This window comes from Cherax quadricarinatus, chromosome 65 (assembly GCF_038502225.1).
Source record: "Cherax quadricarinatus isolate ZL_2023a chromosome 65, ASM3850222v1, whole genome shotgun sequence".
Taxonomy (NCBI): Eukaryota; Metazoa; Arthropoda; class Malacostraca; order Decapoda; family Parastacidae; genus Cherax; species Cherax quadricarinatus.
Window position 1 is genome coordinate 21,290,581 of NC_091356.1, and position 15,899 is coordinate 21,306,479.

At 39.7% G+C, this 15,899-nt stretch overlaps 1 protein-coding gene across 8 annotated transcripts in view; it reads right to left on the minus strand.

The window, feature by feature from the left end:
- The window catches only part of LOC128700465 (UDP-glycosyltransferase UGT5), an 86,817-nt gene that overhangs the window by 474 nt on the left and 70,444 nt on the right, over positions 1–15,899 (minus strand). For all 8 annotated transcript variants that reach the window (XM_053793690.2, XM_053793689.1, XM_053793687.1 and 5 more), the window contains 5 exons: positions 15,550–15,780; positions 15,195–15,359; positions 14,755–14,977; positions 8,472–8,691; positions 1–62 (listed from right to left, as the gene is read on the minus strand). The exon at positions 1–62 is cut by the window's left edge and continues 474 nt beyond it. In XM_053793690.2, the coding sequence (XP_053649665.1) occupies positions 1–62; positions 8,472–8,691; positions 14,755–14,977; positions 15,195–15,359; positions 15,550–15,780 (901 nt within the window). The remainder of the gene's footprint in view (positions 63–8,471; positions 8,692–14,754; positions 14,978–15,194; positions 15,360–15,549; positions 15,781–15,899) is intronic.

Below are 15,899 nucleotides of genomic sequence, written 5' to 3' on the forward strand. Positions count from 1 at the left end.
CCCTGGGTGGTGTCACCTGATCCTTCAGCAGCATCGACTTCCTCAACACGTTTTCCTTATACCTGATCACAAAAGAGATGAAAAGAAAATTAACGATTACTCTAACTGGTTCTGCGTAATATATGTACTCACCTAATTGTGGTTGCAGGGTTGGATTCATAGCTCCTGGCCCGGCCTCTTCATTGGTCGCTACTAGGTCACTCACTCCCTGCTCCGTGAGCTTTATCATAACTCTTCTCAAAGCTATGCCTGGATCCTGCCTCCACTACTTCCATTTTTGACAACTCTGGACTGAAAAATTACTTCTTAACATCCCTGTAACTCATCTAAGTTTTCAATTTCCAATTGTGACCCCTTGTTGCTGTGTCCCATCTCTGGAACATTCTGTCTCTGCCCATTGTCGATTCCTCTTAGTATTTTATATGTTGTTATCATGTTCTCCCTGTCCTTTCTGTCCTCAGTGTCGTCAGGTCAATTTCCTTTAACCTCTCCTTCGGGACTAGTCTCGTTGCAAACCTTTGTGCTTTCTCAAATTTCCTGACGTGCTTGCCCGAGTGTGGGTTCCAAACTGATGCAGCATACTCCAATACATGCTTGACGTACACGGTGTACAGAGTCCTGAACGACTCCTTACTGAGATATAGAAAGCTTTTCTTAGGGTTGCTAGTCACCCCTATGTTGCAGCAGTAATTTGGTTGATGTGAGCCTCAGGAGATATGCTCGGTATTATACTAACCCCAAGATCCTTTTCCTTGAGTGAGGTTTGTAGTCTTTGGCCTCCCTAGGCTGTATATTGTCTGCGGGCTTCTCTGCCCTTCCCTGATCTTTGTGACTTTGCACTTGGTGGGGTTGAACTCCAGGAGCAAGTTGCTAGACCAGGCCTGTAGCCTGTCCAGATACCATTGTAGTCCTCCTCCAATTGAATTCTTATTAACTTCACATCATCTGCAAACACAGACACTTCTGAGTCTATTCCTTCGTCATGTTACTCACATATACCAGAAACAGCACCAGCCCTAGAACTGACCCTTGTGGAACCCCGCTCATCACAGGCGCCCACTCCGGCACCTCGTTACATACCATGACTCACTGTTGCCTTCCTGTTAGGTGTTCTCTGGTCCATTGCAGTGCCTTCCCTGTTATACCTGCCTGTCATCCAGCTTTTGTACCAAGCTCTTTTGTGGAACTGTATCAAAAGCCTTTTTACAGTGCAATAAAATGCAATTTGCCGACCTCTTTTGTCTTACTGTTGTCACCTTGTCACAGAACTCCAGGAGGTTTGTGACACAGGATTATCTGTCACTGAATCCGTGCTGGTTGTCGCTGATAAGCTCATTCCTTTCTAGGTGCTCCACCTCTCTTTCCCTGATAATCTTCTCCATGAGTTTACTACTATTCATGTCAGTGACACTGATCTGTAGTTTAATGCTACATGTCTGTCTCCTTAAAACTTGGGACAACATTTGCTGTCTTCCATATCTCAGGTAGTCGCCCAGTTTCGATAGACGTGTTGAAGACTGCTATTAGTGGTACACAAAGCACCTCTGCTCCCTCTCTCAGGACCCACTGAAAGATACTCTCTGGCCCCATCGCTTTCAGGCATCTAGTTCACATAACTGCCTCTTCACCTCCTCTTTGGATATATGTATTTTGTCCAGCACTTTGCAGTGTACCCCACCACTGGAGTACTTTCTGTTTCCACTGAAAATACTGCTTTAAATCTCTTGTTAAGCTCCTCCCACACTTCTCGGTTGTTTCTTGTGATCTCTGCTCCTCAGCCTGATTATGTGGTTGTTTTCCTCCTGATGTGACTGTGCAACAGCTTCGGAACTGACTTGGATTTTGCTGCTATGTCACTTTTGTATTTACTTTTTTTATAATTTAGAGACCTAAAAATATATTTCACATTTTTGTAGGTTAATAGGAACGCAACCGATTTCTTCCATAAGTTCTTCAGTTTCTTTAACACAATTTTTGGCTTTCATTCAATCTTTAGGAATGTAACTACCATGCTAATCGACGGTGTACTGTATATTACCCAGAATCTTTTTACTCTCTTGTACTCTGCCATTACCTTCTCCAGTTTGCATGATCTTGCTGCTGCCCTCGAGAAGACACATTTTTTTTTTTTAGCAAATCTGTGATAATGTCTTCCTGGAGTTTATCTAATTTTAATTCTTCTTAATTGTTTTACATCATCTACAAATGAGTTGTTGCTTTGTGGGAAATCGTGCAAGAAGCTTCCTGACAAGAAGCTGAACCATTATTCTGTATGTTTCAAGAGCCGACATTCTTTTTAATATTATTGAAATTTCTGAAGAGTGATTATTTACAATCCTGCATCTTAAGGAATCTTTTTCGTCAGCAGTGAATCTTGCACTTACTTAACTAGATGTTCCTGAAGGGGAAACATTAAGCGTTTGTCTGATTCTTTTTATTTTTATCTTCCTCAAACTCTTCGTTAATATTTCACCCATAACTCGAGAAGCCCTCATCAGAGAGGTTTCAAATATCCACTGTTTGTTAATGGTAACTTGTGTCAAAGTCTTCAACACCTGGCATATTCAGGTGCCATTTACTCTCTCTACATAGTGTACATAATTATTCATATTGGGGTAAAAGAATACATGGATTCAGAAATATTTTAGCTGGTTTGCCTTTTCCCTGGGCTGCCTAGTTGAGAGTTCACTGATTTACTTACGATCAGGTGCATCTAACTATCACCTGTCATTGTAATATTTATATGAAAAAAATATTTTCTGTGAACCTTCTCCTGCACATCTCAATCTTTCCCACACACATTGGAACCTATATTATTAATGTTGCTTGGGTTATCTGTCCCAAAATTACTGAATTTTTCAGCATATAAGGCGTACAACAGAAGTATCATAAGGGTAAATCAGTAATCACATTTAAGGGTTAATTACCCTATTACTTTATGCTAAAGTGTAACCCCAAGCTTACCCATGACCTTGATCTTGATCACATAAGGCACAGCGTGATTTTTCCAAGACTTATTGTTCAAAAATACGAGCTCATTATATTCCGGAAAATATGGTACCTCTGGGTGCTCGTTAGCCTTTTAAGATACATATCTGTGTGTTTCTGTGTACTTAATAAAGCCAAGTTCTGGAAGAACCGCAAACATTGAATCATTCTCACACATGAGAGTTTAATTTCAAGATGTGCTCTTGTGAACCCATTTTCCTCTCAAACAGTCATTTCGGTCCACCTGAACAAGACCTCTGACAATGTTTATACATTGTCTCATGTCTCCCATGGGACTTCCATCCTTTAATGACGTCAGGATCAGTTCCTTTAGTCTATCCTCAACGACTATTTCTCTTATGCACGGGACTAGTGAAGACGCAAACATTAGCACTTTACTTTTAAACCTCAAAGGAGGTTCCTCTAATCCGGTAATGGGATTTTCATCCATTACGAGCGCATGTGTAATCTAAAGACCTTCACACGTGGTTGTAGCACAATAACCAAGGTACGAACCAGCAAACGCAAACAATGTATGTACAATATATTCTATTTTATTACCACATCGACCGTTTCCCACCAAGGCAGGGTGGTCGGAAAAAGAAAAATTTTCATCATCATTCACTCCATCACTGACTTGCCAGAGGCATGCTGACACTACAGTTATAAAACTGCAACATTAACACCCCTCCTTCAGAGTGCAGACACTGTACTTCCCATCTCCAGAACTCAAGTCCGGCCTGCCGGTTTCCCTGAACCCCTTCATAAATGTTACCTTGCTTACACTCCAACAGCACATCAAGTCCTAAAAATCATTTGTCTCCATTGCTCCTATCTAACAGGCTCAAGCGTGCTTGATGGAAGTCCAAGCCTCTCGCACACAAAACCTCCTTTACCCCCCCCCTCCAATCTTTCCTAGGTTGACTCCTACCCTGCCCTCCCTCAACTGCAGATTTATACACTTTCGAAGTCATTCTATCTCGTTCCAACCTCTCTACATGTCCGAACTGCCTCAATAACCCCTCCTCATCCCTCTGGATAATAGTTTTGATAATCCTACACCAACTTCTAATATCCAAACTACGGCTTCTCCATATTACATTCACACCACACATTACCCCCAGACTTGACATCTTCACCGCTTCCAGCCTTCTCCTTGTTGCAACATTCACTACCCATGCTTCACACCCAAAGAAGAGCGTTGGTATAACTATACTCTCATACATTCCCCTCTTTGCTTCCATGGATAAAGTTCTTTGTCTCTACAGACTCCTCAAGTGTATCACTCACTTTTTTCCCCTTGTCAATTCTAAGATTCACCTCATCTTTCATAGACTCATCTGCTGACATGTCCACACCCAAGTATCTGAATACATTCACCTCCTCCATACTCTCTCCCTCCAGTCTGATATAAAGTCTTTTGTTAACTAATTTTTTTATTATCCTCATCACCTTACTTTTTCCTATATTCACTTTTAATTTCCTTCTTTTACATACCCTACCAAACTCATCCACCAACCTCTGCAACTTCTCTTCAGTATTACCAAACAGCACAGTGTTATCAGCAAAGAGCAACTGTGGCAACTCACTTTGTGTTAGATTCTTTATCTTTTAATCCCACACCTCATGTGAACACCCGAGTATTCATTTCTCTTACAACTTCATCTATAAATTTATTGAACAACTATAGTGACATCACACATCCCTTTCTAAGGCCTACTTTTGAAGAATTGAGACACTTATGCAACATATGGGAATCTTTACTGAAGAAACGTTTCGCCACACAGTGGCTTCATCAGTCCAATACAAATCAGAAGGGTGTAAGGAGAGGAGGAGTTTGAGGTAAACAGTCCCGCAGCCTGGAGTCGATGTGTTCAGTCCATCAATCTTGTAGAAAGTACAGCATAGGGCCGTAGACGTGGCTTATATACTATACACAGGTGAGGCGAAGCAGAAGGAGGTGGGGTCATAGTGGTGCCATCCACAAGTCGAAGTAGGTCTTCGTCCAAAGGTTGGACAAGTGTTGAAGAAGTCTTTGTACAAAGATCCCGTAATGTTGCAGTGCCTGACGCTTGTCCAGCGTTTGGACGAAGACCTACTTCGACTAGTGGATGGTACCATTATGATCCTGCCTCCTCCTGCTTCGCCTCACCTGTGTGTAGTATATAAGCCACATCTACGGCACTATGCTGTACATTCTACAAGATTAATGGACTGAACACATCGACTCCAGGCTGAGGGACTGATTACCCCAAACTCCTCCTCTCCTTACACCCTTCAGATTTGTATTGGACTGTATGAAGCCACTGTGTGGTGAAACGTTTCTTCATTAAAGATTCCCATATCTTGCATAAGTGTCTCAATTCTTCAACTTGTCGATTTTCAAAACCATTCATCACAAGGCCTACTTTTGCTGGGAAATAATTTCCCTCTCGCTTACATACTCTAACCTGAGCCTCACTATCGTCATAAAGATTATTCACTGCTTTCAATAACCTATCTCCTATTCCACGCATTTGTAACATCTGCCACATTGTCTCCCTATCCACCCAGTCGTACGCCTTTACCAAATAGATAAATGCCACAAAAACCTCTTTACCCTCATCTACATACTGTTCACCTAAATGTTTCACTGCAAACACTTGGTATACCCACCGCCTACTCTTCCTAAAGCCTCCTTGTTCATCTGCTATCCTGCTGCCTGTCTTACTCTTAATACTTTCAATATTAAATCTACCTTACACTTTATCAGGTATACTCAACATATTTATTCCCCTATAATTTTTACTCTCTCCTTTGTCCCCGTTTCCTTTATACAAAGGAACTATGCAAGCTCTATGCCAATCCGTAAGCACCTTACCCTCGTCCATACATTTAGTAAATGAAGCAATAACGACTCCAAAACTATATCCCCACGTACTTTTAACATTTCTGTGTTAATCCCATCAATCCCAGCTGCTTAACTCCCTTCCATTCTACCGACTGCCTCATGCACTTCCCCCACACTCACAACTGGTTCTTCCCCACTCCTACAAGATGTTATTCCTCCTTGCCCTATAAACAAAATCACAGCTTCCATATCTTTAACATTTAACAGTTCCTCAAAATATTCCCTCCAACTTCCCGATACCTCTAAATCTCCATTTAATAACTCTCCTCTCCTATTTTTAACTATCGAATCCATTCGCTCCCTATGCTTTCTCAACTTATTAATCTCATTCCAAAACTTTTTTTTTATTTTCAACAAAATTTGTTGATAACATCTCACCCACTCTCTCATTTGCTCTCGTTTTACATTGCTTCACCACTCTCTTAACCTCTCTTTTTCTCTCCATACACTCCTCCCTCCTTGCATCACTTCTACTTTGTAAAAACCTCTCATATGCTAACTTTTTCTCTCTCTTACATCATCTTTACATCATTATTCCACCAATCGCTCTTCTTCCCACCCACACCCACTTTCCTGTAACCACAAACCTGTGCTGAACACTAACAGTACATTCGTAAACTTATCCTATACATCTTCGACCCCATTGCCTATACTCTCAATAGCCCATCTATCCTCCAATAGTTGTTTATATCTTACTTTACTGCCTCCTCCTGTAGTTTATAAACCTTCATCTCTCTCTAACTTGCTGTTTCCATTTTCATTGTATCCCATCTAACTTTTATTCCTATTGTAGCTACAACTTTAAAAAGTGATCTGATATATCCGTGGCCCCTCTGTAAACATGTACAATATATATACAGAGGATATGTACAATAAGGCGATGCAAGCAAGAGACACGGTGAGAACCGCTTCTCAACTTTGGCAGGTTTCATTGTGTTTGGCTTGTTGAATCATGGTGCTAGCATAACGAGGGAGCCTCTAGTCCTTGTACCCATAGCACCTGCTTCCTGGTCGGGAGGGCATGCCTATATGGGTGTGTGAAATACGCCGAATAAATTGTAACGTATTCTTAGTATGCCACATCATACGAGTAATTTGATTCATCCTCTCTTGTTTTTGCATCGATCCTAATTTCCCTCCAACTACCCAGGCATTGGTTTAGTGTTATTTGTTCACTTCTGGCAAGAGAGCTATTGAATGAAGGGTAATACATGTTCTTCCGTATTTCTCGGGACACCCTCCCTCTGTGGCAGACTGATGGTGTTTAAAAAAATAAGAGCTCATAACAACAATGATAAAAATAATAATGAAACTAATTCCGTTTCAAAATATACCTTATCTGATACAGGATCCTGACTGTATCAGAATATTTGATGAGGTTCTTGACAGCTATTTTTAGACAGTCAGACTTCCATTTTCTGCAGAGGTTATTTGGTTGACATGCGCCCAGGGCAATATGCTTGGTACTTGTCATTTAGATACCCTACATTTTTTTTTATTACTGAGGATTGTTGTCATTTAATCGGTTTCTTTTGGCAGGTGAATTCATACAACATTAGTCAGACTAATACTGCTGTTCATTTAGGATGAACTGTAGCCTTTTTTCTCCTCTCCGTTTTTTCCTCGTCATTACTGATGCATCGTCTCTTTACACTGATATCAATAGGACTGACACTGTATCTTCCAACATGTTCACATTTTTGAGAAATGATACTGGTTCGAATCACACTTGTCAGTTCTGATACCTTTCCGTTTCATCTTATTTCGTCATCTTTGAGCCAGAGTAGTACCTCTCAGATATACCAAGTCGTTCGTGAGTTATTGTCGAATACCTTCTATCAGTACAAGAAAATGCAACGCAACCATCTCACGTTTTATGGTGTCTTAATACCCAAGCAGGTTTTATATACAAGATATACACTCTCGAACACTATGCTGAGTGTTTCTCAAAACAAATTCTGTCCATATGTTCAACCACTCTTCTGAATATATATTCCATTTCGTTATAAAGTGTGTCAGTTACTGGCTGTAACTCAGTGTTACATACCTGTGCTTTTCAGTTTAGGGACAACATTGGCTATCTTCTACATGTCTGAAAATTGTTCACTATTTTTTAAAATGTAGATATTAACACAGCTAGCAGTCACACAGTGCTTTTTCCTCCCATTTTCAGAAGCACTGGTGCAACTTTCACTAGGATCAACGTCACTGCTATATCTAGGTCTCTAAATATTGTGTATTGTGCGTGGAACCTACTGTGTGCTTTATCTCTCTGATTCAATGCTACTTTGATTCTACCATGAAAGATTTCCTAACAGAATCATCCTCGAGCAAGATTAGAGACGAAACATAGTTATTTTCCTTTCTAGGAGACAATCGTATTGTGTTGCTGTAAACAGCTTAAGGAATAATGGAGTTCGAGAACACGGTCCTAAAATTACCAAACCAATGTTCATAGCTACTAAGCCCTCAAGGCTACAATACCTCTATTAAAAAAATTATGTGTTTATAAGACTTTTTGGATCACAACTGCATCGACTGACACAGGTTTTAAAAAACTCTTGCTGTAAAACGTATTACCAGACATACTTACAAAGGGTCCGTAATAATTTTGGTGAGGGTACTGACGATCATGTCCTCAGTTAGTTCTTCCCACACCAGATACTCTCCCAGTCCAGAGTCCTTTATAAAAATGCTGTTCTTGGGCTGGTCTGCAGCGACAGGTATGGCAAGAAGGGGCGTGGCATGGTAGATGGACTCTTGCATGCTGAGAAGACCACAGTGAGTGATGAACACTCTCACGTTGTCATGAGCTGTGAACGCAGAATTAGTTGATGTTACGTTCAGAAGACAGTGTTTTCATTCTTCCAAAGAAAGGCTTATTCTGTCCTATATTAATCTTGTTTTTTTAAAGCTATATAAATAAATAGGTAGTGAAAGATTAGATATCAGATTAGGAGTAGGAAGTGTGCAAGAAGGGAATGTATCTAAATATTTAGGAGTGGACTAGGCGACGGACGGGTCTATGAGAGCTGAGGTGAGCCATTGTGGGTGGGTTTCTAGATATATTTTTGCTTTGACAATAGTATAAAAAAAATAATTGGAACGAAACGTAATATAGAAACTTCACTTAACGTAACTTAATCTAAAGTATATTTTAAAACAAATTCTACAAGCTATATCATAAATCAGATTAAATTTGCTGAATATTACATAAAATCAAAGATATATTCTTTTGTTAAGATGAGCTAAATTCTCGATGCCTCTAGACCACTACACAATCAAGCCCTGACGACGGGGACTTTCGTAAAGGCATTTCAAGGATTAATTTAATTTTCCCCGTGTTTGGATGCCAGTCTCACAAGCAGTACACAAATTAATGCATTCACAGAAACAAGTGGTTTTTAAAGGAAAGAGTATAATGTGACTGTCCGGGATTTGCACCCAAGTAGTCTAGGAAGCCTCCTGAGAATTTAGTTAAACTTTCAGCGTCCTAGACCACTACTCCACCATGACACAAGAAGACGTTAGGTGTCCAGAGAGAACTCTAGATATGTTTCCACCTAACGCCAGGCACATTCGGGAAGTGGTAAGCTCAGAGTAGTAAGCTCCCAGGAAGCTGCGTACACCATCTGGGTTCAAATCCCGGACAATCACAGTAGGTTCTTTCCTTTAAAAAACACTTGGTTCCGTGGATCCAATGATTTGTACTGCTCGTGAGACTAGTATCTACACAGGAGGAGAATGAAATTAGTCCCTAAACTTACCAGTCTATGTGTCCAGTGTATGGTGAAATGATGTATAGTGTACTCAATGGACACCTACAGTCTTCTTGTGGCAGGGTTGTATAGTGGTGTAAGGCATCGGGAGTTTTGCTACTTTCCCAGGACGCTGCCTGGACAACTCGGGTTCAAATCCTGGCCAACTGCAGTATGTTGCTCTAAAAACTTCTTGTTTCCGTGGATGCACTAATTGGTAATCAAACTCTGTATAATAATAACGTTATTCTTATTTATTTTTCTTTCAGTATTACTGCATTCAATTTTATCAGCCTATGTTTTTTTAATTAACCCTCAATACAAGAGAAAAATCATAGTTAAAAAAAATCAAGGTAAACGATTTTTTTTCTTAAAACTAGCTAATGTAAAACGATATAATTATTTTCAGTTACAAAATATTTCCTGTCTCTAAATTGTGTGTATAAAAGAATCATTGCAACTATGCCAATCATAAAATTATATGCAGAATATTAGCTAAAATATAATTAAAGTAATTTTGATGAACTAAAGTAATTTTTAAACAAATCTGCATGTCTTAGGATTTTTTTTTTTTTTTGAGAGAAAGGAGGTATTATGAAAGAAATATGTATTTGGGTGTTAGTCATCTTACACCTACTACCACTGTTTACATAGTAGTAAGCTGATACCTGGGTGTTAGTCATTTTAAACCAAGGGCTCTCTCATCACCAAGCAGTAAATAGGTACCTGGGTATTAGTCATTTTAAACCAAGGGCTCTCTCTTCACCAAGCAGTAAATAGGTACCTGGGTGTTTGTCATCTTACACCTGCTGGCCCTATTCACCAATTAGTTACTTGGTTGTTAGTCACCTTACACGTGCTGCCACTGTTAACCAAGCAGTATCAGAAATATTTCTGATACATGGGATCAATTTTATCATCCTTCTCTGTACGTTTTCAGGCGAATATATGTCCATTCTCTATATATAAATAATTTAACAAACAAACAATATAAAGAAAATATATTTTTAAAGTTGAGTATTGGGGAAATTAAACTGGATTTCTGTAGCACAGCAATCAAAGTTGGATTACAGAATGTGACCAGTAGTCGATCAGGAACCATGACCACATTAATGGTTGATTTTGTGTATATCCTTTGTATGCAACACGAAAGAATGCCTTTTTCTTGCGTATATTCTTTGTATGCAACACGAAAGAATGCCTTTTTCTTGGGTATATTCTTTGTATGCAACACGAAAGAATGCCTTTTTCTTGCGTATATTCTTTGTATGCAACACGAAAGAATGCCTTTTTCTTGCGTATATTCTTTGTATGCAACACGAAAGAATGCCTTTTTCTTGCGTATATTCTTTGTATGCAACACGAAAGAATGCCTTTTCTTGCGTATATTCTTTGTATGCAACACGAAAGAATGTCTTTTTCTTGCGTATATCCTTTGTATGCAACACGAAAGAATGCCTTTTTCTTGCGTATATTCTTTGTATGCAACACGAAACAAAGCCTTTTTCTTGCGTATATCCTTTGTATGCAACACGAAAGAATGCCTTTTCTTGCGTATATTCTTTGTATGCAACACGAAAGAATGTCTTTTTCTTGCGTATATTCTTTGTATGCAACACGAAAGAATGTCTTTTTCTTGCGTATATTCTTTGTATGCAACACGAAAGAATGCCTTTTTCTTGGGTATATTCTTTGTATGCAACACGAAAGAATGCCTTTTTCTTGCGTATATTCTTTGTATGCAACACGAAAGAATGCCTTTTTCTTGCGTATATTCTTTGTATGCAACACGAAAGAATGCCTTTTCTTGCGTATATTCTTTGTATGCAACACGAAAGAATGCCTTTTTCTTGCGTATATCCTTTGTATGCAACACGAAAGAATGCCTTTTCTATAGTTAATGGAGATACTTTGGAGCAGGACGATGTCAAATTCAAATTCAAACTTTTATTTTATTGCATAGTTTACATTGTGTGACTGACATGTTATAAGGAGTCTATCTCCATGCATAGTTTACAATGTGTAATTATAATACTGATTTGCTAAGTGCAAAGAAAACCACTATCATGCCGAGGCATATCTCTTCTGCAGTTGAAAGAAGTTCAAAGAAGAAAGTTGGCGTTGTTAATGGAGTGTGTAGCACTAATATTACCGCTTTATTTTCTCTTGATGATAAATGAGACATTTTTGCAAAAATTGGGAATCTTTATTCTGGAAACGTTTCGCCAAGCAGTGGTTTTTTCAGTCCAATGCAGAGAAACGGTGGAAGATGTGGAGGAGTTTGAGGTAATTATTCCCTCAGCCTGGACTCGATGTGTTCAGTCCATTAATGTTGGTAAAAGTGGAGTAAATTAGCGGAGATGGAACTTATATACTGCAGGCAGATGAGGTGGAGCAGTGGTAGGTGGAGTCACCAGTGGAAAATCCCAGTACTGGAAATAGGTCAGTCTTATAGGTTAGACAAGCTTTACAGAAATCCCTGAACCAAGATCCCAAGATGTAGCTATCTGACAGAGTTTGAGTATATTATTTAGAACACCAAAAATACCTGGAGAGGGTTTCTGGGATCAACGCCCCCGCGGCCCGGTCTGTGACCAGGCATCCTAGTGGATCAGGGTCTGATCAGCCAGGCTGTTACTGCTGGCCACACACAGACCAACGTACGACCCACAGCTTGGCTGATCATGTATTGTCTTTAGGTGCCTGTCCAGTGCCTTCTTGAAGACAGCCAGGTGTTTATTGGTAATCCCCCTTATGTATGCTTGGAGGCAGTTGAACAGTCTTGGGCACCTGACACTTATTGTGTTGTATCTTAGTGTACTCGTGGCGCCCCTGTTTTTCAATGGGGGAATGTTGCTTCACCTGCCCAGTCCTTTGTTTTCATAGGGGATGATTTTCATGTGCAAATTTGGGACTAGTCCCTCTAGGATTTTCCGAGTATATATTATCATGTATCTTTCTCTCCTGCATTCCAGGGAATACAAATCAAGGTCTTCAACCGTTCCCAGTAATTTAAGTACTTTATCGTATTTATGAGTGCCGTGGAAGTTCCTTGTACATTCTCCAGGTCAGCAATTTCGTCTGCTTTGAAAGTGGCAATTACTGTACAGCAATATTCCTGCCTTAGCAGATATGATAGAAACATTGTTGTTATCTTTTAAATTGAGATCCCCTGACATTCTCACCCCCAGGTCCTTCACATTAATTTTTCTCTCTATTGTGTGGTTGGAATTTGTTTTATACTCCTACACGATTTTAATTTCTTTGAGTTTTCCATATCGGAGAAACTGAAATTTCTCTTCATTGAACCTCATATTATTTTCCACTTCCCATTTAAAGATTTGGTTGATGTTCGCTTGGAACCTTTCAGAGCCTTCGATGTATGATACCGTCATGAAAATTCGGGTGTCATCTGCAAAGGAAGACACGGTGCTGTGGCTTACATCTCTGTCTATTTCAGATATGTGGACAAGCAACAGGATGGTGGCAAGTACAGTGCCTTGTGGAACCGAGATTTTCACTGTAGCCACCTATGACTTTAATTTGTTTACTATAACTCTTTGTGTTCTGTTTGTTAGAAAGTTAGAGATCTAATTACCAACTTTTCCTGTTATTCCTTCTTCAGGCATTTTGTGAACTATTACACCATGGACACACTTGTCGAGGGCTATCGCAAAGTCTGTGTATACTACATCTCCATTTTGTTTGTCCTCCAGTACATCTAAGACCTTGTCATAGTGGTCCAGTAGTTAGGATAGCCAGGTTAAGATGTTTGTTCAGCACTGGTGACTCCGTCTACTACTGCTCCACTCCACCTTATCTGTCTGCAGTATAAAAGTTGCATTTCCGTGAATATCTACACTTTCATCAAGACTGACGGACTGAACGCATCGACTCCAGACTTAGGGAATGATTACATCAAATTCCTTCACATCTTCCTCTGTTTCTCTGCATTGGACTAAAGAAGCCACTGATTAGCGAAACATTTCCAAAATAAAGATTCCAAAGTTTTGCACCTTAAGTGTCTTATTTATCATCTTGTCGGTTTTCTGAACCACTTATACATTTCCATATATTTCACGTACACTATATGACCCCGAGTTACAGCAAAAGGATTGTGAATGACATCAATATTTTATGGGTTAAGCATTACGGTAGTTGCAAATTTCGTTGGAATCTGTGCAAAAACTGCAGAATGCTTCGTCTGGTCGGCTTTAATTAAGCGTCTACTGCTGATGAGTTTTCCTCGGGGAAGTTTTGCCTTGATATTATATTGAGAAACTTTTGATATGCCAATTGTATTAATCACACTGGTTTCATCACTCATGAAATCATAATAACAAGACTGAAAACAACACAAGGAACGGGTGGGGGGTTGAAACCATGGAGTTTTACGGCTCATTCGCGATGGGTTCAAACCACACACGTTCCGTGTTTTTTTTTTTTTAAACTGGTTTCATAAAAAAAAAAAAAATAGAAAGTGTGTCTTCTGACCAGAAATATGTCAGTGTTTGAATTCGGTAGTATATTTATTCTTTGTTAAGTCATCTTTGTACCCTAAATTACAATGATAAAATGGTATATGCACCCAGTATGAATGAAATGTACTTAGTTAATTTCTTTCAAGTATTCTTATCTCTTCACCAATTCAAATCTTAAATGCTGGTCAGTCTTTATATACACTTATGGATTAACTTGGACCCGAGTAAGTCTCAAATTTCCATTTTTCATAGAAAAACTGGGAAAATTTATAACTTAATTTCATGCAGTAAATTGGGAGCGCCTCATTTAATAGGATTCATTCTTCAACGCTGATAATTTGATAATGCAAATTATAAGCGCCTTCAGACTGAGATAACATGAGCATGTCTCGTTACTCCACCTTCAAAGTTAGTGGTGTTTTTTTTTTTTTTAAGAAATTGGGTATTAGTGTCCATGGTGATAACATGAATACCTCTCCTTATTCATTTCCTGTGAAATAATGTATAGGGAATTGGAGTTATTCAATACGGGGATCATATAACTATCGATGCATGTCTAGTTATACCATATGCAATACTGTCTAGCAAATAATATGCCGACGCCATCACAAAGGTTACTGTAGTAGCTAAAACTCACCTAGAATATCTTGCTGGGGAAGCCACTTACTGATCATTACATTGTCAGGAACATTTTCTAAATCTTCTTCATACTTCCATATAACTCTCTGAGGCAGCCTGCGAAAAGCCCCGATGAAGATGTCACGGTACTGGACTGGCATTGAAGAGCTGCGCGTGACAGATCCCAGACTGAAGTAGATGACTCCGGAAGATCCAGCCCCCGTGATCCAAGTCTCCAGTTCCTATAAGAAACCGCTTGCTGCATTTTTCCTAGTATGAATTACTTACAGAAAATGCATCTGAATTATATATCAGAAGAACAGTATAACAGACGTGAGCTACGAGAAGCAGGGCAAGTGATACGAGTCAGCAGTCAGTAGAGTATGACTGACATGTGTCAATGAACCAGAACAGTAGTGAAAAAAAACAGATTTTAATCTGGCAGTTAAGAAGACTCACCTGAGACAGAGGGTTACCCGGGCGGCAGTGCATGGCGCCCACCTCCACCTGTGAGGGCAGGAGAGGCAGTGTCATGCCTATAGAAAAGTGGGTGTTGAGCAGTGTTAGACTCATGTTCCTCTCAAGTTCCAACAAAGGTGGTAGCTCTGGGAACTGAGCTGAGATCTGAAGATTATTACCAGAATGTTACAGTACGTAGGTCAGGCATTCCCAAAAATAACTTATGTTACACAAAGTTATTCCATACCTGTAATACACTGTGCAATAAAACTGACACAAATTACTTTTCAAAAGCATAGAATATTTTTCTATAAAACACACAATCAAAGTTGATCAGTAACTGTATGCTCCTCACCTGTTTCTGAATCAAGGGCACGATGGCCCACATGTCCCAAATAAACACCCTTCCAATGTGAACCAAGGTGTTGAGAAAGCGATGCCAGATGCTCATGGGTTTGGGGAAGTCGATAAACACAGGAACGTAGGCGGGGTTGAGCACGTTACCCAAGACGGCGCTCTGGCGTGGATCCATTCCTGGAGTAGCCAAGGTGATGAAGGTGCACTCATGAAGGAAGGGATATGCAATCTGCAGAGATTGAGATCTGGGGTCACGGTAGATTCAAGGTGCGATACGAAGGTTTACATTTCTGTACAGTAATAAACCACCTCTACACATACACACATGAGCACACAATTAAATTTAAC